At 31.1% G+C, this 21,188-nt stretch overlaps 5 protein-coding genes across 5 annotated transcripts in view; 1 reads left to right on the top strand and 4 right to left on the bottom strand.

The window, feature by feature from the left end:
• LOC106110461 (putative uncharacterized protein DDB_G0287265) overlaps positions 1 to 4,255 on the bottom strand; it is a 19,506-nt gene extending 15,251 nt beyond the window's left edge. Inside the window, exons 1-2 of the mRNA XM_013292299.1 lie at positions 3,981 to 4,255; positions 2,038 to 2,196 (exon numbers count right to left, since the gene is read on the bottom strand). Of these exons, the coding sequence (XP_013147753.1) occupies positions 2,038 to 2,196; positions 3,981 to 4,079 (258 nt within the window). The 5' untranslated portion in view covers positions 4,080 to 4,255. The remainder of the gene's footprint in view (positions 1 to 2,037; positions 2,197 to 3,980) is intronic.
• Positions 4,256 to 4,595: 340 nt separating this feature from the next.
• Positions 4,596 to 6,643, top strand: LOC106110530 (adenine phosphoribosyltransferase). The gene is made up of 3 exons (XM_013292385.1): positions 4,596 to 4,874; positions 4,955 to 5,192; positions 5,677 to 6,643. Exons 1-3 carry the CDS (start codon positions 4,786 to 4,788, stop codon positions 5,899 to 5,901), a joined length of 552 nt encoding a protein of 183 aa, XP_013147839.1. The 5' UTR covers positions 4,596 to 4,785; the 3' UTR covers positions 5,902 to 6,643.
• A 452-nt stretch (positions 6,644 to 7,095) lies between these two features.
• On the bottom strand, positions 7,096 to 10,055 carry LOC106110534 (FK506-binding protein 5-like). Its single transcript, XM_013292392.1, has one exon. The coding sequence runs from the start codon at positions 9,343 to 9,345 to the stop codon at positions 7,096 to 7,098; it is 2,250 nt and encodes a 749-aa protein (XP_013147846.1). The 5' UTR covers positions 9,346 to 10,055.
• Positions 10,056 to 10,555: 500 nt separating this feature from the next.
• Positions 10,556 to 18,956, bottom strand: LOC106110536 (trichohyalin-like). Its single transcript, XM_013292394.1, has 11 exons — positions 18,767 to 18,956; positions 18,319 to 18,470; positions 17,794 to 17,874; positions 16,842 to 17,006; positions 16,097 to 16,259; positions 15,445 to 15,625; positions 14,867 to 15,054; positions 14,373 to 14,537; positions 13,614 to 13,826; positions 12,918 to 13,009; positions 10,556 to 10,825 (listed from the first exon to the last, which is right to left on the bottom strand). The coding sequence occupies exons 1-11, from the start codon at positions 18,842 to 18,844 to the stop codon at positions 10,723 to 10,725; spliced, it is 1,581 nt and encodes a 526-aa protein (XP_013147848.1). The 5' UTR covers positions 18,845 to 18,956; the 3' UTR covers positions 10,556 to 10,722.
• Positions 18,957 to 20,961: 2,005 nt separating this feature from the next.
• Positions 20,962 to 21,188, bottom strand: part of LOC106110466 — a 6,424-nt gene continuing 6,197 nt past the window's right edge. The window contains exon 8 of the mRNA XM_013292311.1: positions 20,962 to 21,186. Coding sequence (XP_013147765.1) covers positions 20,962 to 21,186 — 225 coding nt within the window. The remainder of the gene's footprint in view (positions 21,187 to 21,188) is intronic.

A 21,188-nucleotide genomic window follows, 5' to 3' on the forward strand; every position in this document is an offset into this window, starting at 1 on the left:
CTACGTTTCCCACACACTTGAGAACTATAAACAGTGTCGTAAATTGGCTTAATATTAATCGGATTTTAACGTCTACTGTCTACTGCGAAGTGTAATTACCTTTATCCTATTACTAATAAATATCATCATCAATGTTATAAACAATTTTATATTCGTACTTTGACCACTGACCTCTATAAATGGACAGGCTACAAGCTGTGGTGTTTGTAGCTATTTTTCGTAGTAGTAGTAGGGCTTACAGTAAGAGTTGTAAGAGGATATGAAGATAAGAAGTAATAATAGAGATAGAATCGACTAGGAACAATAAATCGATATTAATTCTGAACAATTCAAAATCGAATACCTAATAGGCTATATGTAAATAAAAATGTAACTTTCTAAAATAAGGCTAGTAGTTTTAAATTTCAAATCTTTCCTCTTTATATTGTTAGTATTCGTTGCATTAAAATTAATTTGTGTTACCCTGTGTGTCACAGACTAACCGACAGACAGTGCGACAGTAATGTCGAGACGGCAGACGTTTATCAGCACGCGAACTCAACGTAAATTACTCTATTCTTAGTGAAGACTGCTCACGAAGCGATCTACAATGCCTTCACATTGATTACTATAGGCTGAGGATACACTGAGAGTAAAAATATGTATATTTTTTGATTAACATGTGGTAAATTGTACAGAATTATGACGGCTAATAGAAAATGTAGTAGTGTTTTTTGTGGTAAAACATTCTTTTTAGTTTGACTAACAGCAATTTATAAAGCTGTTCTGTCGAACAGTGTCCGCGTTAGCAAAGTTAAAGCAAGGTAAAAAGGGGGTGCAATAAAAATGTTCGGATTCTCTCAGGGCGCTAGTACCACTAAAATCGCTTTTGTACGTCGTACATTATCATAAAGTGAAAAAACTAATCTTTTCCAGCCTTAAGATCGGTTATTAGATTATTAATCACAGTTCGTTAAAATAGTTATCCTTAGTCCACCTACAAGCATAGACAGAGCTTTGATTCTGGTTTCATTTCAAATAAATAACCCTGTAATATCTATAATACTTATCTATCTATACTCGTATCTATACTATTATAATAAAGCGTAAACCCACACTTCTTTGTTGCCAAGATGTCAGCAGTTACAGCATATTTTTGAATAATTCTTTTTTTAATAAAATGTCCTACACTTACGTCACGCTTTAGATATATTTTTAAGCCATTAAACTTAGGGGGTAAATATTTGTGTTAAAAATCCTAATGTAGGAAAGAGACCATAAGTTGTTGCCAACATTAAGGATGACAGGTTGTCATGGTTTGTCATCATGTCATGTCATTTTAACATTTGCTATTGATAATATGACACATGTAAAGAATAAAATGAAATCTTCATAATTTTATGCGGATGAAGTCGCACGGGAACAGCTAGTATGTATATAACGCTATCAAACTGATCTGTTAGTCTCCGTGCTACCAAGCGTGTCGTTAGGTGGTTTTATTGTCTGGAATGACGTCATTCATACATAATTTATATCTTATCGCTTCGGATGTGGGCGACAAGTCGGGGCCTACACAGTACTGGACGTACAAAAAATTACTGTCTACCGTATTCAATGTATGAAATTAAAATAAAGTACAGGCGGGGAATCTGGCGGTGCCCCACCTAACAAGACTCATTTGAAAATTTTGTACGCATTGACACTACGCGGAATAAACAATAGGACGCAGCTCTAAATGTGTCTGTAGAAGAGGTCAGTCACGGCTCATTACTTTTATGATTTGTTTTGTTGTGGACAATTCACTGCCCTTTAATTGATTTTTGGAAGAGTTGGAGTTTGTCGCGTAGCAAGAAATTAAGTTTTTTTTTTCTGTAAGTGGAGCATCGCAGATTTCCACGACTGTACATTAAAAAAAATCATTGGAGAAATAACATATTAATACGTACATCTCTGTTTTATTAAAGATAATGGTAAGGACAGCAAAAATACATTTTTTTAACCGAAAAAAAGGGAAACTTGTAGAAATAAGTGTATTATAATAAACTATATAATACTTACTCGTATATATCTTTCTAAATCAGCAGGTATATCTTCTTCTAGTGAACTTCTTCTTTCCTTCTGTAATTCATCATCTGGATTCACATAATTATTTTCCAATACTTTTTCTGAGATCTGTACTTTCTTACTGTTGTACTTTTCTTTGTTTTCTTCTACATTCTACAACAAAAACACGATTTTAATCAAAATCTAGGTTAATTATAATTAAAAATATTAAACTAAAGAACTTTTTACGATCGTAGGTACGTTAGATATCAGAGCGACACGAATGACCTAAAAATAGGGATGTATTTCGATTTTTCGTATAACACACGGAAAGAGAATAACCTTTTAATGGACAATCAATACTTCTTGGCATTTATTTTGATGAAATACGTACTTGGATCGACAATCAAATAATAACATGCGCTAATTTGTTTTCGTTATTGTCTTTACTAATATCGTAATACTGGATCAAATAAAAAAAATTATTTCACCACTAAAAGCTACATTATCACTTAGTAATATAGGTTATACTTATTACGAGAATTTATTTTTAATTTCGCGCAGACGAAACCGCGAGATATTACTAGTATGTAATAAGGTCAGATCGAAAGTTTATACATCCTGTATAAAGAAGAAAATAAATGGAATGTACCCTGCTCTACTAAAGGTCTATATTCAAAGTGTAGCTACCCTTAATGCAGTAGGAATTTACATACACACTACAGAACTTTTGTTATGTTATTCTCTCATAGGTCTCTTGGAAAAAAATTACTGTTGTCAGTTAACTCTACTATTTTTTTTTTACTTTGTCAGTCCTCAAATTTTTTAGATTCCATGTTATTAATTACTTTTTTTATTTTATATGACAATTACTTTATTCTGACAAGCCACAAAAAATCAAGAAAATATCCCAGCCAGCTGTTGTATATTGGTTCATAGGTCAAATAAATCTAATATCATAAAGAGGAAAGATTTGTATTTTTGTATATATTTGATTCACATAAAAACAAATGGGTCGATTTTCAAAATTTTTTGCCATTAAAAAGGTTTTTTATCTGAGTAACATAGGCTATATTTCATTATTACTAATGTTTAGGAACCATAAACAATGAGAGTATTTTTGAATCCCGGTGTTAATCTTCCTAATATTATAAATGCGAAAGTTTAGATGGATGGATGGATGGATGGATGGATGGATGTTTGTTAGCGTTTGTAGCCTAAATGGCTGAATGGATCTCCATGAAATTTGGCACAGGTTTAGAGCATAGTCTTATATAAATTACAAATACCCTCATAATTCCAATATATTTAAAAACAAATTTACCAATTCTATTCATAATTACTACATACAAAGTTTTAAAATACATTTGATAATGAAAAGGTTTAAATTTAAAGTAATTTTTAAACAATCAACAATCAAAGATCAACAACAAAATTTTAAACAATCATAGTAAAGGGACCTGTACACCAGTTTGTTTTTGTGTCTTTTTTTTTGCTAGGATATTGGCGACAGCTTTTCTTTCTTCATTTACTTTTGTGTTGTTTACCACAATTTGATAATCAAAAATGCCTGATAGAAGATATTTTTAGGCTGTAGATTATTTTTCATAATTTTTAATTTCAAAACATTATAAGATTATTTAGATAAAAAAAGTTAGTTAAATAAAAATTGTCCGGTATTTCCGATATTTTACAACAAACTGTGTAATAAAAATTATACATACCTTATTCCAATACATGAATAGGTGCTTTTATAGCAAACAAATAGTAAATAAAATCTAAACTTGAAACGCACTATTTACAAAACAAACACGGTAAATGAACTACACGACTACATAACAGAACCGTCTCAGACGTACTGAAACGAAGTACGAACGTCTACTTCACCGGCTGACTGAGGCAACACAGAAAAATCGATATTAAACGGCGGTAAAAAGCAACAAGTAACTTTTACTTACGTTATCTAATGATCTTGATAAGCCTAAATCAATTTTCTCCCTCTCTATCTCATGTCTCTTCTCTGCAATTAGCCTTTCTAAATCATTCGATGATAACATTGTTGATCGGCGAAAGTTTTACAAGTTTGCAATGGCGGGAAATTAACGTAGGAACATAATAATTTTACGTCACTTTCGTGTAATATTTTGTCATGGTATATAACACTTTGAATTAAACATAGTTTTGTTAGTTAACGAATTAATTTTAATTTTACCTTAAATAAAACCGTTGAATTAAATTTTTTAAAATTTGATTTGACGTTTGACAGTGACAGTTTTTATTTTAAACTTTTAAATATGTCACAAGCAAAGGCACTGTGTTACACTAAAAAACTGCTACTGTTTTAATTTATCTTTTTAAAAACTCCCTTATAAAATTGACATTAATAAATAAACTACAATAACTGTGGAAATAATAAAGTTAAGTATTTTCATGATTATCGTTACAATTTATAATTGTTTTTAACATTGGATGAATCGATTACAATGCCCGTGTCTTAAAATACGATAAAAGTTTCCATATCCTTATCTTATCATTGACATTGTCTGAATTTGACAAATAAATTAAAGGTTATAATTTAAAATTCTTAAATAATATTTCGATTTGATATATCGTTTTATTTGTTTAAAACGTCAAACGTTAAATAATATGCGGTATATTAAATAAATTTATAGAATTTTTACTCGAAAGGCAACTTGTAAATATTGAGAAAAATAGAGGCGGTAAATCCACTGCATTTATATTTTCTGTTTGTTACTTATCATCATGGATAGTGATTTCGAAAACAAGATAAAAGAACTGAAAAGTAAAATTAAAAGCTATCCAGATTTTCCTAAAGAAGGAATTTTATTCTGGTAAGTTTATAAAAATTTCATATAAGAATATACTTTGAACTTTTATCCGTTAATTAAATATTTATTCGTTTTATTTACAGGGATATCTTTTCAGCCATATCAGATGGTTCAACCTGCAAGTTACTGCAGAGTTTACTTGTACAAACTGTTAAACAGAACTTTCCGGAGGTACAAGCTGTGATTGGTTTGGAGGCTAGAGGATTCCTCTTCTCATTCTCGATTGCAGCAGAACTTGGTATTGGCTGTTTACCTGTGAGGAAGAAGGGCAAGCTTCCCGGTGCAGTTGAAGCCTATAAATATGATTTAGAATATGGTTCGGTAAGTTATACAAAAATATTTAATACATACAGTCTAGCTGTAATACAAAACATGTAAAGAGAGTATCGCTCACTTTATTACATTACCTCCTACTATCTCTAGAAAATTAGTTATTTTTTGCAAAATGGTGAGGTGTTTTATTTCTTGTCTGACTGTAATTGATTTATTTGTAACATGAGAATTGTTTATCTTTGTTCTTAAATGTTTATCAACGAGAATATGAATAATATATCTTAAACAGACAAAAAATTTCATAGTATTATATTTGAAACTAATATTACCTTTAACCACTGTAATATGTTAGTATGGGCTACAGTTTTCTCAACCCCACAGTTATCATATTTGCATGGGGGAGGTCATTACTCCAGCCAATCCAGCTTGTTGACCCCAGCAACCCCTTTATGTTTATTTTGATAAACAAAGGTACTGCACTCTGTATTCAGTCATTCAGCAGTGTTTCACTATAATATGTTTTTAATTCCAGGATGTATTAGAGATACAAAAGAATGCAATCCGTCCAGGACTAAAATGCCTTATTGTTGATGATTTGATAGCAACAGGTGGTTCAGTAACTGCTACAGCGAATCTATTGAAGACATGTGGTGCGGAGGTGATTGGTTGTGTAGTCGTAATGGAGCTTGTCACATTAAATGGACGGAATAATATACCTGATGGTATACCTGTGTGTTCATTGATAAAATATGATTAGTTAAAAGATTATGCTTTACAAATTGATGCTACAGAATAAAATTACATTACAATGGAGATCTCATATAATGGAAGTGGATTTAACTCATAAAATGGATACAAAGATCCCATCAGTCACTTTATAATGTAGAATTCCCATATAACATGTATATTCACCAGAATGAGATCTCCATATGACATGTAACTATTTGTTGGAATAGGGTGACCATGAAAAATGTAACTTTATTCATCAGTGGAGTCAAAATAATATTAGGCACTATTACTAAGACAATAAGTAGCAAACATTGGCACCAAATAGTTCACTGGTGCTGTTATTTCTGTTTTGTAAGAGTTTTTTTTATTAATAACTATATAAACAAAACAGGACAGCCCATGTGAATTTAAATCATAGCCCCAATATCAATAAGCTGAGAGTACAAAGTAAAAGATTTATTTTATGCCTATTCCAAAAACTATAGACTATTACTTTAATTTTAATATCATAATTTTGACTTTTAATATTGTTTTCAAAAATACTCAGTAAATGTTTTTCAAATTAGCAATAAAAATTAACGAAAAGGAATACAACATGTCAATTTTATTAAGATAATGAAAGAAATGGTTTTGTAATGTTTCTGCAGTGAAAACGCACGGTGAGATGTAAATTTGTCAATTTCGAGATTGAAAAAATCCTGAACCAATACAGTTTTATATTAAATTATGCTTAACGTTTGACATATCAGTATATTATTATTTTACATTATACATATTTGATATTAATAATTTTTGATGATTGTATATTTTACAATTTAGCGCAAGTAAAAAACTTTATTTAGTCTTACCAAGAATATAAAATCCCATTTTATTACATCACTTTCTAACGTAAAAATCGTTGCAGTTTTCCGCAATATTTGGAGAGTTTTATATTTCTGGTCAGACTATAAATGCCTTATGTAATATCACAATTTTATTTTTATTATGCGTTTTTACTATTTTTTTATTGAATTTTATAAGACAAATGCTCAATTTATAGCTGATTTTAATTCACCATTCCTTATTGACAAGGTATTTTATAATAATAAAGGGAAAAATAATCACATTTTGTTTTATTTTACATTTTTAATAAATATAAATGTAACATAGTTTAAATTATTAAAATTAGTAATAAAAGATGTGCAAAACACTAAACAATTGCTGCAATTAAAAAAAATATATATTATTGAGGTGGAACTAACGATTTTTCTGGCTTTTTAGGTTCAGTTTTTTCTTTTCTGTCAATTAAAGGTGCACTTGTGGTACTTAAGTCATTCTTATTATTTTGCTCTTCAATAGTCGACGTTCCTTTAATGTTTTTAATTTCTCTTGTGAATGTTCCAGGCAGATTTTTAAGGTCACCATTTTGTGTGTCGTTTTCTTCTATTTTCGGGTTTATTTCACTTTTAGTTGCATTTTCATTATTGGCAGTTGTTGGTGCTTTTTCTTCTTTCTTGTTATCTTTGATGGTAGAAATTAATGATTGGTATTCTACAGTTACTTTTTCGTCTGACTTCTTTGCCTTTTCGATTTCAATCCCAGTAGCATCTGTTGTTGAAGATGACTTCTCGTCATTATGTGATTTTTTAATATCTACGTCACGAGCGATTCTTTCCTTTTCGTTAGGAACATCTTTAAGCTGTGTTTTAACTTCAGGAGTTGATTTAAGTAGAATAGGCACTGGAACTGGTGTTTTAGCAGTCGATACTTTTTCATTGCTTTCTTTATTATCGGGTTTTGTAGTTGAAGTACTCAGATCGTTGATTTTTTCTTTATTATCCACAGTACCTCTAATGTTTCTTTGATTGTCTTTATTTTCTGATTTATCTGCTTTTTCAGATTCGTGTTTGATTTCCTTTTCAGAAGCTTCGACTGGCGCTTTAAATCCGTTTAATTCGGGTTTTAATGTCGTTGAAGAAGGAGAATCTTTTATGTTAACAGTTGGTAATACTGCTGGTTGTTCTTTATTTTTGTCAGTTGTATCACGTGTAATCCTTTTGTTTGCTGTGATTTCTTCAGAAGCGCTTTTCTTGTTTGTATTAATATGTAATTCTGAATTAATGTCAGTATCAACTTGCTTACCTGCAGTGTTTTCTGGCTTGGTTGTAGTTTGATCGCTTGCAATTATTCTTGGAATGACTGGAGTACTAGATTGTGCTGTATTGATGTTCGTTGATGCAATTGTTGAAACTTTGTTAATTTCCGTAGATGTTTCACGTTTTGAAGCAGAGGAAGGATTGCGAGCAAATCTATCGGGAACATGTCGCCCACTGAATCTATGATTGTGGTTATGGTGTTCGTGTATTGTTTTTTCTTCAACTTTATCGACTTGTACGTGTTCTTTGTTTTGTTTGTCTTCTGTTAGAACTGCTGGATTATTTTCTATGTGTGTTGCTTCACTTGGGACTTTGGTTGTTATAGAACCTTGGTTTCTGGATGCTGCAGGAGGTAATGGATGCTCTGTACTTTCCACTGCCGGAGCATTTTGGTTAACTTCACGGGCATGTCTCTTGTGACCTTCTACAACAGGCGATTGCGCGTTTACAGGTACATTGGGAGTCACTTCTCGAACGTTAAATTGAGAATAGTTAATATTCGTTTGTTTCTCGTTCTTATCGAAATTTGTTTGCTTTTTATTTTCTTCGATGTTACGGGTTTCTTGATTGTGCTTTTCTTCTGCTATTTTGAATTCCGTCGTGGGAATACTTCTTGCAGTTGATTCGGGCATTTTAGGTGCTTCTTGTAAATGTATATGATGGTTAGTTATACCTTGCTCGAGTACTTTATCTTCTCTTTTGTCTTTATTCGTTGCTGGGATGGCTGTTGATTTCAATTCAGGCACTTCTGTGGTAACATCAGTAAAAGAATGTGGGTTGAGTTGCTTATTTAATTTATATTTTTCTTCGGCATCACGGTTTTGTCTCTTATTTTCTTTTAAAGAGTCTTGAGGTTGTTCAGAAGTTGAGGGTAATTCATCTTTAGTTAAACTTATAGGTACAATTGGAACTGCGTTAATTGGTTTCTTTTCCTCAGTGGGTTTCGCTGGGTTTGATTCTTGTTTGGTTGCGTCGTGACTTGTTGATGCCTCGCTGTCTGAATTTGCATACACTTCAATATGGAAATCATATCCTCTCAGTGCTGTAGGACTTTTCAATTCTATAGTCACATTTCGCTGACCGATACCACCTTCAACTATTTTCGCTTCTCCATCTTTTTCTTCTCTCAAATCTGTTACAAGGATTTTATTGATTTTCGCGCCTTCGTCTCCAGTTATAGTGATATTGTCCACTTGACGCCATATCGCTGGATTTGCTTTTTTGTTTTCGTCGAATATTTTCTTAGTAGTAGTTCCGAAATCATCGGATCCTTCAGAGAGATCCTTTGACTGAACTATAGTCACAACCGTAAGCAAGAACCAGATCTTTCTACCCATGGTGTCGGATTCAAACTGTGATGATTATGAAAATCTCAAAGCTTTTATACCACAAACAGATTGAGGAAAATATTTCGAATGAAATCACAACAAAACGAGCTGCCTTCGTAATATTTTTTTATTAGCTCACGTTAACCTCTTCCTGCAGGAAAATTATGGCTTTAAACTGTCATTGAATTAAAGTAAGACGTGACTAACGCATTGTTATGGCGAGTATTCGAATTTAGATGTGAGTACACGGTACGGATTGAAAATTAGATTAACATATAAATTTATAGTCGTACAAATCTTAGTATACTGAATCTTTATTAACAACATCGAATATAAAAAATATAAAAATAGACCGATGGATGTTTGTTAGCAGGTATTTAATTACAAAATGGCCATACGTATTTGTACGAACTTTGACACAAAGACTGTCTAGTTTTTTTAATGACGCAAAAGTCGCGGGCACAACTTAGTCAAATGAAAACTGTAAACAAAATAAATCCATTTTCCATATTCGCTCAGCTTAAAGTTTAACGTCATGAATAATTGTGTATCATTTGGATCGTAATCTAATATGTGCATTTTTAGTTTTTTCCTCAATAAGACAGATGTGAGATAAATCGTCAAGTAAATCTTCATAGAGTATGGATAGAATAACAATAAGTTTCGATCACGTAGGCTTCCAATAGTTTAATCGATATCCAGAGTATTTCTACAAACAAATATACATAACACTATCATACCAATATTATAAATATAAAAGTTTAGATGGATGTTTGTTAGAGTTTGTAGCCTAAACGGCTGAACGGTTTTCGATGAAATTTGGTATGGATGTAGAGGTTAGTCTGGAAGAACACATAGGCTAATTAGTTTTGTTTTTTTTTTAAATTCCAAGCGGACGGAGACGCGGGCGAAAGCTAGTATTGAAATAATAGACGTATGTACATAAAATCATTAAATGTTCACTAAGGGAGTTTCTAAGTGTTTTAATTACGTGAAATCAGCACGAATAAGACGTCATTATTTTTATGATCTCCATGTGTAGTTTTTTTATGAAAAATAGTAGTAGATTTTTTACATTGACCAATTTCTTCTGCCATGCCAAATAAGTCTATTGGTTACGGTTTACAATCAATGGCGGGATTTGAACCTTCGATTACGTGACGGAAATCTATTACCATTAGGGTATTGGCGTCCTTTTATAATTATTGTTTTTTTTTTCCTTTAAACTCTATTACAAACTAACCGATGATTGCAACCGAGTTAACATAGACACCCCAATTGTATTTATCTGTACAGATAAAATATGAGCATATACTTACAGAAAATGAATTTTTGTTTCTATTTAAAAATTACAACAAAAACATTTAATTTAATTAAGAACCAAAATCATTTAAAATAATCTTTCTTGAAGCACGGACATTTCTCCGCCATTTTGATGCCTTTCGCCATCTGCTTCATAAACGGATGTATATGATCACTGAAGAATGGTCTGGAATAACAACATCCATGTGTTTTACATTTAATCTAAGCAAATAAAATATCGTAAACACTATCTAATAATACGCAACATATTTAAAAATAAAATAACATTTAATCCTAATCAACACTACAATACAATTATAAATAAGAAAAAAAAGTAATTAAATAGAAAAAAATTGTAATACTTCATAACAATACTAATATTATAAATGCGAAAGTTTAGATGGATGGATGTTTGTTAGAGTTTGTAGCCTAAACGGCTAAACGGATTTCGCCGAAATTTGGTATAGATGTGGTAGATAGTCTGGAAGAACACAAACTATTCACTTTTGTTTTTTTAATTCCACGCGGATGGACTCGCGGGCGACAGCTAGTAATTTTATAAATACGAAAGTTTAGATGGAAGGATGTTTGTTAGAATTTGTAGCCTAAACTGATAAACGGATCTCGATGAAATTTGGCATAGATGTAGAATATATTCTGGAAGAATACATATGCTACTTGTTTTTATGTTTTTAACTTCCCGCAGACGGAATCACGGGCAAAAGCTATATGTTTGTACTGCATACTTAATTTATTTTTTAGATTAAATGTAGATTATTCCATATTTAAATGTGTTATTTAATACAATTTCTTAGTTAGTTAGTTTCCTCTTATCGTTATCAAGGTATCTTGTAAGACAAGAGCAATCTTTTATTTGCCGGAACAAACTGAGGTCGTCTCGTTTCGCAAACCGGAACAATTTATGACAAATAATGGGTTGACTCACGACAACTCCATTGTTGTATTGCCAGTTTATTATTCTAGTTTATCTTAATAAGCTTATATGGATATCAATCCGAGGACATATCATGAAAATTCGTGAGAATGTTTCATAACATCATCGACAAAATCTCGTACAAATTTTGCCAATGATGGTAAGAATAAGGTGTCACAAATGATATGAAAATATTCAAAATAGACGTCTTGATTGAGAATTCAGATGACAATAGACTTCGGTATTAAGAGATTATTGACAAATCATCAAAAGTACTATTCTAATAAAGCGAGAAATTTCTATTAAGAGTTACCTAAAAAAAATTATTAAAATCAATTTACCCGAATAACAAGCATTTCAAAATAATTATTTAGAGTAATTTGGTAATTAAATAGGTAAATAGTTACAATCTAGCAACACTAACCTTGTCATTTTAAAGGTTACAAAAGACGTTAGTAAAGAGAATTTATATCCACAACAAGGTAAACAGTTGATCTACTTATATTGAGCAAGGCGTGTCTATTCTTAGTTTAAAATCTATTTCTCATCTTTAGTATTAAAGCATGAAACGTAAATATAGAATTACATAATCTGTGGTATAAATATATTTTTTTTATCACAGATTAACAAATTAATTAGCATTTTAATGGGATATTGCGATATTTTTAAAATTACTATAAAGTCGATTTAACATTGAAGCTTGAAGAACATATCAGGGTTGTCAGTTTTAAAACCAGGTACCTACTATAAAAGATTTTTTTGGTTCGATTTCTATTTGCTTTACTGTAAACTTTTAACATCAAATTACGTCTAAAATAATAATTTTCAACTATAAAACATTTGAATATTGTTTCAAAGTTCCATACGCAGACCTCAAACTTTCGACCTTTGATACTTAGAAGATAAGGTCACGTTTGTTGTTTATGATTTCTTATCACAAATTTATGTACAACATAATTTACTTATACTAAGAATTATTGTCAAACTTATGTCTATAGTGTTTTTTTTATATAAAAAGGGGGGCAAACGAGCGGCGTGAACACCAAGGTGGTCAACGACGCCCATGGACATTCAAAATAACCAAGAATACGAACGAGGGATCGCTTTAATCGCTTTTATTTCATCGATTTCATAAATAACCACAGAAACTAGTTTTATATTTTACTGAAATGTGGCGATAGATTTTTAATTACAACCTAAAATCTAGACTTTTTAACTGATTAAGATGTCATTTAATATGAATTATTTTTTAGTTTCATAAAAATTTGACAATTATGATCAAGTTGACAGTTCTCTTTGACAAGTGTCAAAAAACTGTCAAGTGTATTATTTAATGTCAACTCACCGACAAAGCATCTTTTCAATCTCGTCTTCGTATTCTTTAGTAGCGATCGCGTATTTCTTTACTTGGTCTAATTCTTCTTGTTTTGCTCTCTCCTATAATAAATAGAAGGGACAAGTTAAAACATTGTCTACGAAATTAAGCATTAAATGCATGCAGTAAGGAACATTATTGAATACACTTTTTTATTCTAAATTAGGCAAATAAAAATCTCAAGTCAAGATTAGATAATTCTTTTTTTAATTTCGGTTTTTAGTTATTGTCATCTAAACCAATATTATAAAGAGGAAACTTTTGTATTCTTGGATATTTTCATGTTTTTGATTTATGTAAAAACTACTGGGCCGAATTTAAAAATTCTTTCATCAGTAGAAGTTAATTTATCTGTGATACATAGACTACATTTTTTAACTTCCTGCGGACCAAGTCGCGAGCAACAGCTAGTAGAGAATAAATATAACGGCGATACTAAAGTAAAACTCATTAACATGTGTAAATAATTGTTCCATGAAATATATAATAATTTTTTATTTATACAAAAGAAATATAGCCTATGTTACTCAATGATAACGTAGCTTTTTAAAGATGAAAGAATTTTTTATATTGAGCCGATAGATTTTGAGTTATTTCGATACATACAAAAATACAAATCTTTCCTCTTTATATTAGTATAGACATTTAGAACTGTAAAATAAATACCTTTAATATATTATTATATTCCATTTGTTTCACTAAATTCTGTTGATGGTCTTTCCGAACTTTCGCGTCCATCTTGTCTCTGTACTCGACCAACTTGTCCAGTTGCTCTCGTAACTGTCTGTGATACTCATCTTCTTCTTCTATTCTCTTCTTTAATACTTTCTTCTCTTCTTCTCGTTCTTTCATTTGTTCTATCATCCCTTTGCGTACTTCCTAATTAACAAAAAAAATAATTAAAACTCCCTTGTTTGAACTATTATTAATAAAAACTGTATAAAATAAAAAATAGGAAATTAAGGCTGTAAATATATTACAAGAGATTTCAAATTCACTTTCCTATTCACTTCTGTGAAAATGAATTAGCAAGAGAGAATGTATATGAAAAAGTTCCCCTTTCTATCACTTCCTTATATAAATATTTCCCTTTCCCATACATAATAAAGGTATAGATTATGCATTTGCATTTAATTTACATATAAGTATGACCATTACATTTTACTAGTCTTACTAATATTATAAATGCATAAGTTTAGATGGATGCATTTTTATTAGAAGGTATCTCCTACTTCTGAACAGATCTCTATGAAATTTGTCATAGATGTAGAGGATAGTCTGGAAGAACACAGACTATTCACTATTCTTATTTTTTTTAATGCAGTCGCAAGTAAAATTTATTCATAAACTAGTAGCGCTGGATTGCCAACTTTTACTTAAAAAATCGTATATAAGACTGTATTTTAGTTAGTATGTGAGAATCACCCGCGAGGTTTCCTTTGCCCATTTGAGATATCTACAGCTGACTTCATCTTTCTTCTTCTGCGTAAGTCGCGCATCTTCTTTCCTGATCACGTCATCCTCTATATCCATGTCTACGAACTTCTTTTTCATTTCTAGAAGCCTTCTGTTGCATTCGTCCAATTCACGCTAAAATATCCCAGGGAAATGTAGATAAGAAATGGAGACAGACAAAAACATCGATGCTTCTTTTCAGAAATATTGGAATTCTATATGTTATTGGACTTCTCTATGTTCTTCATAAGCTTAAGAAATATTTTTCTAAAAGTAATTGGATAGAAATAAGGGTTTTTGAAATAATATACCCACTTGTTGGTATTCAGTACTTCAAAGCCAATGAAATCATAAAATAAATAAACTCACTCTCTATTGCGTGAGTTTAGTTATATTTATTACCCCACTTCCCATCCCTCAGATCTAGCCCAGATTATCCACGTGTGACGCCTATCACTACTCACCTCTTTTCTCCTTCTTAACTCGATCATGGCCATATCCCCAGCCAGTCCCTGGTGAGTGAGAGAATTCCAAGCATCTGACACCATCTTCTCTTCTTCACTTTCTCTCGCCAACCTCTCCTGATTCAGTCTCAAGAATCTATTACTATCTTCTGCTACTTGCTTCGCTTTATCTCTACGAGCTTGTTCCGCTATAAAAGTATAAATATAAATAACTAATTAAAATACGGTAGATTTCCGCTGTCTAAAAATCTGAACAATAACATATCCCTCATAGAAATCTTCCTTACCTCATCTTCATTTCTTAGAATGGTACATTGAAAAATTTATACAGCTTTAAAAAATATGTCAACTTATAAAATATGTATTACGATTATGGTATTTAATACTGTAAAGAGGAATTAGTAACCTCTACCTACCCCTCCGGCACAACCTATCCCAGGTTATTAAACAGAGAGAAAGATATTTAAATACGAGTAACATCATAAATCACATTTCATATCTGTTTTTGAAGAAAATGAGAAGGAAGGCATATTCCGTACAGTTTCGAAAAAAAAAAATTGAGCAAGGAGTCAACTTACCATCTTCTTCTTTCTTATTCTCCGCATCCCAGATAGCCTTGAATCTTAAACTCTCCTGTCGCAACATTTCTCTCTCATTCTCCCTCTGCCTGCGTCTCTGTTCCAGCTGGTAGTCGGAGTACTGCTTGCACTCCATGTCCCTTCTGTACCTCTCTATAGCGTCGTATTCCATACGAGCCGCCTAAAAGAGAAACCGAAATACATCGGTTATAAAATCGCCATTATTAATCGCTTTTAGGCAATAACTTATAATAAAAATAGCCTATAACACTCAGTAGTAATGTATCTTTCTAATGGTAAAATAATTTTTGAAATCGGCTAAGTAGTTTTTGAGTTCATTCGTTACATACATGAATAAAAATCTTAATACTAGCACAAATCAGTTCATTTTAAGTAAACATCGGTATCGTAAATGTTATTTGTAAAAAGAGTAGTATGAGTTTTTAAGACAACTAATCAGAATTTAGAATAAAGCGAACACAAGGTTGTGTCATTTTACCCGATTGAAAAAAGGGTAGACAGAGCTAGAGGTTAAACGACTGGACCAAGTTTGACCAATGAGGTATCATTTGTTTTCTTTTTTGTCTGAAGTATCATAAATGGTTGGTCTCCCGATTAATTTATAACTATGTCTCATATGTGTTACATTTACCAATGCATCAGCTTCCTTCATGGTGACTTCATGCCACATTTTATCAAACTCGATGTCAGCCATTTTGCGCGCTTGTTTCTCTTTCATTTGGTACAATTGTATTTGCTGGGCTTCCATTGCTCGCAACTTTAGGATACACGGCAATACGTGAACGCATTTAGAACTGTTGAAGGTAAATTATTTTTAAATCGTTTTATACCTATAAACGATTATGACATAATTTTGATTATCTGTTATTGGAAATTAGTTTTTTAATATCTTGTTTTAACCGTGTATTAAAAAAAATGTTTGGATAGATTATTGCGTTTTATAAGTAAATATGGTTTTCTCATCACGTTCCTTTCAACCGATGACTCGTGGGACTTAAGTCTATGTCTTATAAAATATGTGACAGCAATATTTATGCTTCATTTGTGTGATCATGTTAAAGAAATCAATAAGGAAAATGAGTTAAAAAATATAAATACATTGGTAGTTTAAATACCATTAGTTTGAACTAGGGAAACACTAAATACTTTTATTTCATGACGAAAATGCTTATACTAGGTATGTCGTTTATGAACATTATTAGTTTTTTTTTTAAATCTTTGTTATTAGCAAATCAATTATACGCCATATCATTAACAGACTATTAGTTCTAAAAAAATAATATATAATCGTTAAAAATCATTAAGTACACTTTTTTCTTCATTACTAAATGTATTTGAATTTGGCCTAAAAAAATCAAACCGTTTAAAATACTAACAGGGGCGTATCTTTATATTTCTCCGCATGTTCCTTCTTTCTCTTTTCAAGTAAGAACCGCAGCCGCTCTTTCTTGTCCTGCCATACAAGCTCCGCGCCCGCCTGCGCTTGCGCCACAAACTTACGAGTGTTCTCTTCTTCTTCGCGTGCGAATAATTCCTTCAATCTAAATAAGGCGGCGGGCAAAGGGTTAATAGTTGATTAACCATTTGACCGCCGGAAAGAGATAAAATAAATGGCTTATTCCGTTTATCTAACTAAATTTCCCTAACCAGTTAGATAAAAAGATTTTTTTTCCATTTTCGTAACCAGTCAAGTTTTTGTTCTAGGGTTGGTACATTCTGCTTGCTTCATGCCACTATTCCCATGTTAAAAAGATCAACTGTCGATTTCAACACCAAATAGCGAGCGCAATTTAATATCTATCTATTGACATTTTACGTTTGGTCGCGATTTTTTGTTTAAAGCTCCGGAATTCATCTTGCCAATTCCACAAATTTTATAATTTATTTTTAAATACCATAAGGCGACAAACGACCTAAGTTGAACCTCTGGCACGCTAAAATGCAAGTGTCCGGATACCAAACCGCTGATACTACTTTGTCTGAAACCGCACGGCCAATTTAACTCTCGTGTACACGCCATTATTTGAAATTTGAAGGAAAAGTAATACTTTACTTAATAAAAGTAGTAATAGATGGCCCGAAAAACAAAAAAGTATACGCACCCTACCGGTTCCGAAAACGGAAAAAAATTTCTTATTACAAATAAACATAGCTTCATTTTAGTTGTTTTCTTTTACTAAATTTTGAAAATATAACCTCAAATTTTATCAGTGGCGGTTAATTTATTTAGTGCAGTAATTATACTACGTGATATATTCGAGAAAAGTCTATTTTCTTGTGTGTTAAATAGAAAATCATGTTTTATTAAAATTTGATAAACAACAGAACCTTTCCTTCTTTACTTCTAAATCCTTTTGATACGAATCCAAGCAAAGATCGACACGCCGTGCTACGTCATTGATCAGAGATCTGTGGAATTAAAATCCAATAATTTCAGTACCAGTCTCACGTGGTTACTTGAATACAAAAACATAATGGCATTAAACGTACTAATGCTGGTATAGACTTAATCAAATATCTTAACAGTTCAGAACATCTCACAAGTTACTGCTGAACACAATTTACACTGTATAAAGGCGTAAATAAAATACGAGCGGCGAACACTGCGAAATAGTTTAACTTGAACTAAAAAGATATTTGAAAAAAATTATTAGAACTTATCTGATTGGTATCTTTGAAATAATTAAAGTAATTAAATCCAACTAAGAAATAAATTTTACATAATTTTACATATATAATATACAATAAAAGTTTGGATGAATGGATGTTAGTTTGTAATTCCGCGCGTACGGAGTCGCGGGCGTAGGCTAGTTCGTATATTTTTGTAGATAAATTAATCTAACGTATCAATACCTGCGATCACATCTCATGAAAAACTCATTGATAGATTGATCTTTGGCCTCTTTAGCTTTGTTCTCAGCTCCTTTACGTTGCTCCTCTTCTAACGCACGAAGTTTGCGCACAAACTTCACGTAGCGGAAGGTTGAGTTCAACACGCGTGATGTCTAATACCGAAAAGGTAAAATTAATATTGCAAATACAGATAAACTATAAACTTAGGACTTTGTAGTTTTATACAAAATCAATTTAATTACATATATAAATTTTACAAGGTAGTTTGAATAGAATATTTAGGTCCTGTCCCACCACTGTCTGATAGAGGCTCAGATAGCTTCAGATTCAGATATTCAGGCTGATAGGGATGTGTTACAGTTTATATATTATGTCGAAGCTTCGTAGGGAAAAGGGCTGGATGACATAGTATGAAAACATGGATATAAATTAAAAATAAAATACTTACATAGTAACATTCTGGTACTCCTCTTGGTCCGACGCCATCTTTGGGCACTTTTTGTCGTGGTATATTTACTTCACACATTTTCTTGTTAGATAAATAACATTAATTTATAAATAAAAATATTTTATCAAATTGTAAATATTCTTTGACATATGTCAGGTCCTCTTTTTCTTAGAAAATATGTCTTTCTTTCAAAACAAAGTTGACAGCTATAAATCTTTTTTTTTATCAAGCGATAGTTTAATGGCTTTCTTCCAAAGAGAAATTTTGATTTTTAATTTGGAACAGGCGTTTTTTTTTTTCAAATAAAAGAATTCATGATTTTAAATTTTTTAATCAACCTTATAAAATAAAAGAGATCCAAAAAAACAAAACGTATCAAGTCAATCCAAAAAAAAAACAAAACTGTCAGTCAACTTTTTTACTGTTTAACTAAACTAAAACTATTGATAGCAAAAAGTTAACTTTAAATTAACCGTTGATTCGTATTTCTAAACAAAAAAAATGGCACAGGAATGTTATGTCCTTTGTTATTTATGAAATTGTAAATTATGAAACAATAAAAGAGTAAATTGCAAAGACTCATTTAGCTCAAAAAGATATGAAACTATTCTAAGTCTAAATCTTAATAATCAACTAATTAGGCAAAAAAAAAAAACGTTTTCTACAAAACTATATAAACCAGTACTGTGGAATTCTACTGCTGAACTGCCTGATGGACCTAGCAAGAAAATTTTCAAGAAAGTTTTCGTAACATAATGTTGTTAAGTTTGGTATGAGATTTGTCGGTGTATTTTACGATAGAGCCGCATAAATCTAATACAAAAATAATAATATCGATAACGTTACGAATAATTTTCGTGCTAGGTTCCATGTAGGTTTCTTTCTTTTTTTTTATTCAAAGAGAATGACAACATGTATAAGGCAATGGAAAATCGCAAAAAAAGGAACAAAAATAGAAAAAATCAACATTAAATAGATCTCCGATAAACAAAAAAAAAACATGAACGATCTTTCTTAAATATATTCGAATCTTAATTATATTCAAATTACAAGAAATACGTAGAATTTCTACCTATATTGTACATACCAGGGGCAAAAAAAAGAAACAAAAAACGGCAAAAAAACAAAACCTTTTCGATCTTACGTAATTAACTTACTGTACTAAATCAACATGAAACAAATTATAAAATAAAAAAAAAGACTTCATATACCCTGAGTATATATGTTTGAAGACTAATTTCAACATAATAACTTAAAGCTTACATTATTTCAGTCCAGCGATTATATCCAGTACAAGACCGGAAAACTGTAAACTCACACTGGAATGCTGAATCAATATAGTATTTGCTTATAGGGCGGGTTTACAACTATCCAGTTAAAATCAAGCGCTGGAATAATTATTGGACTGGAATTATGTAAACTGGACGCTGAATATTACACCTCTAAGTTTCACACCTTTTTATAACACTGGCACAAATACTTAACACTTTAAATGCCACCGATGCGACCTGCGCTTTTACCGTAGAATTTCAGGCCCGTAACAAATTGACATATTGTCATATCCTTTTATTATTAAAATAGACTTCAATATGCATGAAAAAGTGAAATTTTACGATAATTTGTATGTGAAAATCTAAATGGCATTGAAGGTGTGATAGAACCAAATGACCTGTTTTTACTCTTTGTATATAATCTAAATAATGGTAACAAAGAAATGTTTTTTCTTTTTAATGTTTTTTTTTTAATTAACATATTGTCATTTTAACTGGGAATATAAAAACTACATAGTTTAATATAAAAATACTATAAAATAGAGATCCATATTTTTATAAACTTTATATTAGGTAACTTTGTTAATTTATAACAACCTTTTCATCACTTGTAAAACAACAAAAATATAGAAAATTCTAATTATCTAACATTTAAGTTACCCATAACTTAAAGTTAATAAAGAATTTATAGTTTTGCAACAAATAACATTTTGGTAACATACCAAAATATAATACCATACCATATAACTGTACTAATTGACTACTCAGTGCCGATTAATAAATTAAACTGCCACTCAGTGTAGGCATCCCTGAGAGATCATTAAATGGCTGAATTTGCTAGTTATTTTTTTTTAATATATGTTGCATTAAATTATGAGTTAACCAATTGTTACTTACTAGTTATTGGAGGTTTTTAGTAATGGTTTATGAAACACTAACAAAAAATGTCAAATTAACATTATTTAATTCTGGTTGTCCAACAATTACTTTGCTTAAAGAACTGTTAACTAACTCTCTGTTAATTAATTTCAGATTAGCACTGTTTGGTAGTAAATTTAGTTTTTCTAATTTAATCTTTAAGCCACTGTTTTCATTGTAATAAGGGAGGTTAGTGGAAAAAGGTTCTATTTCACCTTCCCAGGAATGCGGCT

This window comes from Papilio polytes, unplaced genomic scaffold (assembly GCF_000836215.1).
Source record: "Papilio polytes unplaced genomic scaffold, Ppol_1.0 DF824225.1, whole genome shotgun sequence".
Lineage (NCBI taxonomy): Eukaryota > Metazoa > Arthropoda > Insecta > Lepidoptera > Papilionidae > Papilio > Papilio polytes.

Excerpts from the sequence above, each read along its gene's own strand:
- LOC106110530 (XM_013292385.1), top strand. The coding sequence starts at position 4,786 with ATGGATAGTGATTTCGAAAACAAGATAAAAGAACTGAAAAGTAAAATT. Across the intron at positions 4,875-4,954 it reads AAAGAAGGAATTTTATTCTG|GGATATCTTTTCAGCCATAT; the intron begins GTAAGTTTATAA and ends TTTTATTTACAG. Across the intron at positions 5,193-5,676 it reads ATGATTTAGAATATGGTTCG|GATGTATTAGAGATACAAAA; the intron begins GTAAGTTATACA and ends TTTTAATTCCAG.
- LOC106110534 (XM_013292392.1), bottom strand. The coding sequence starts at position 9,345 with ATGGGTAGAAAGATCTGGTTCTTGCTTACGGTTGTGACTATAGTTCAG.
- LOC106110536 (XM_013292394.1), bottom strand. The coding sequence starts at position 18,844 with ATGTGTGAAGTAAATATACCACGACAAAAAGTGCCCAAAGATGGCGTC. Across the intron at positions 14,538-14,866 it reads AGTTAAGAAGGAGAAAAGAG|CGTGAATTGGACGAATGCAA; the intron begins GTGAGTAGTGAT and ends GGGATATTTTAG. Across the intron at positions 13,010-13,613 it reads AATATAATAATATATTAAAG|GAGAGAGCAAAACAAGAAGA; the intron begins GTATTTATTTTA and ends TATTTATTATAG.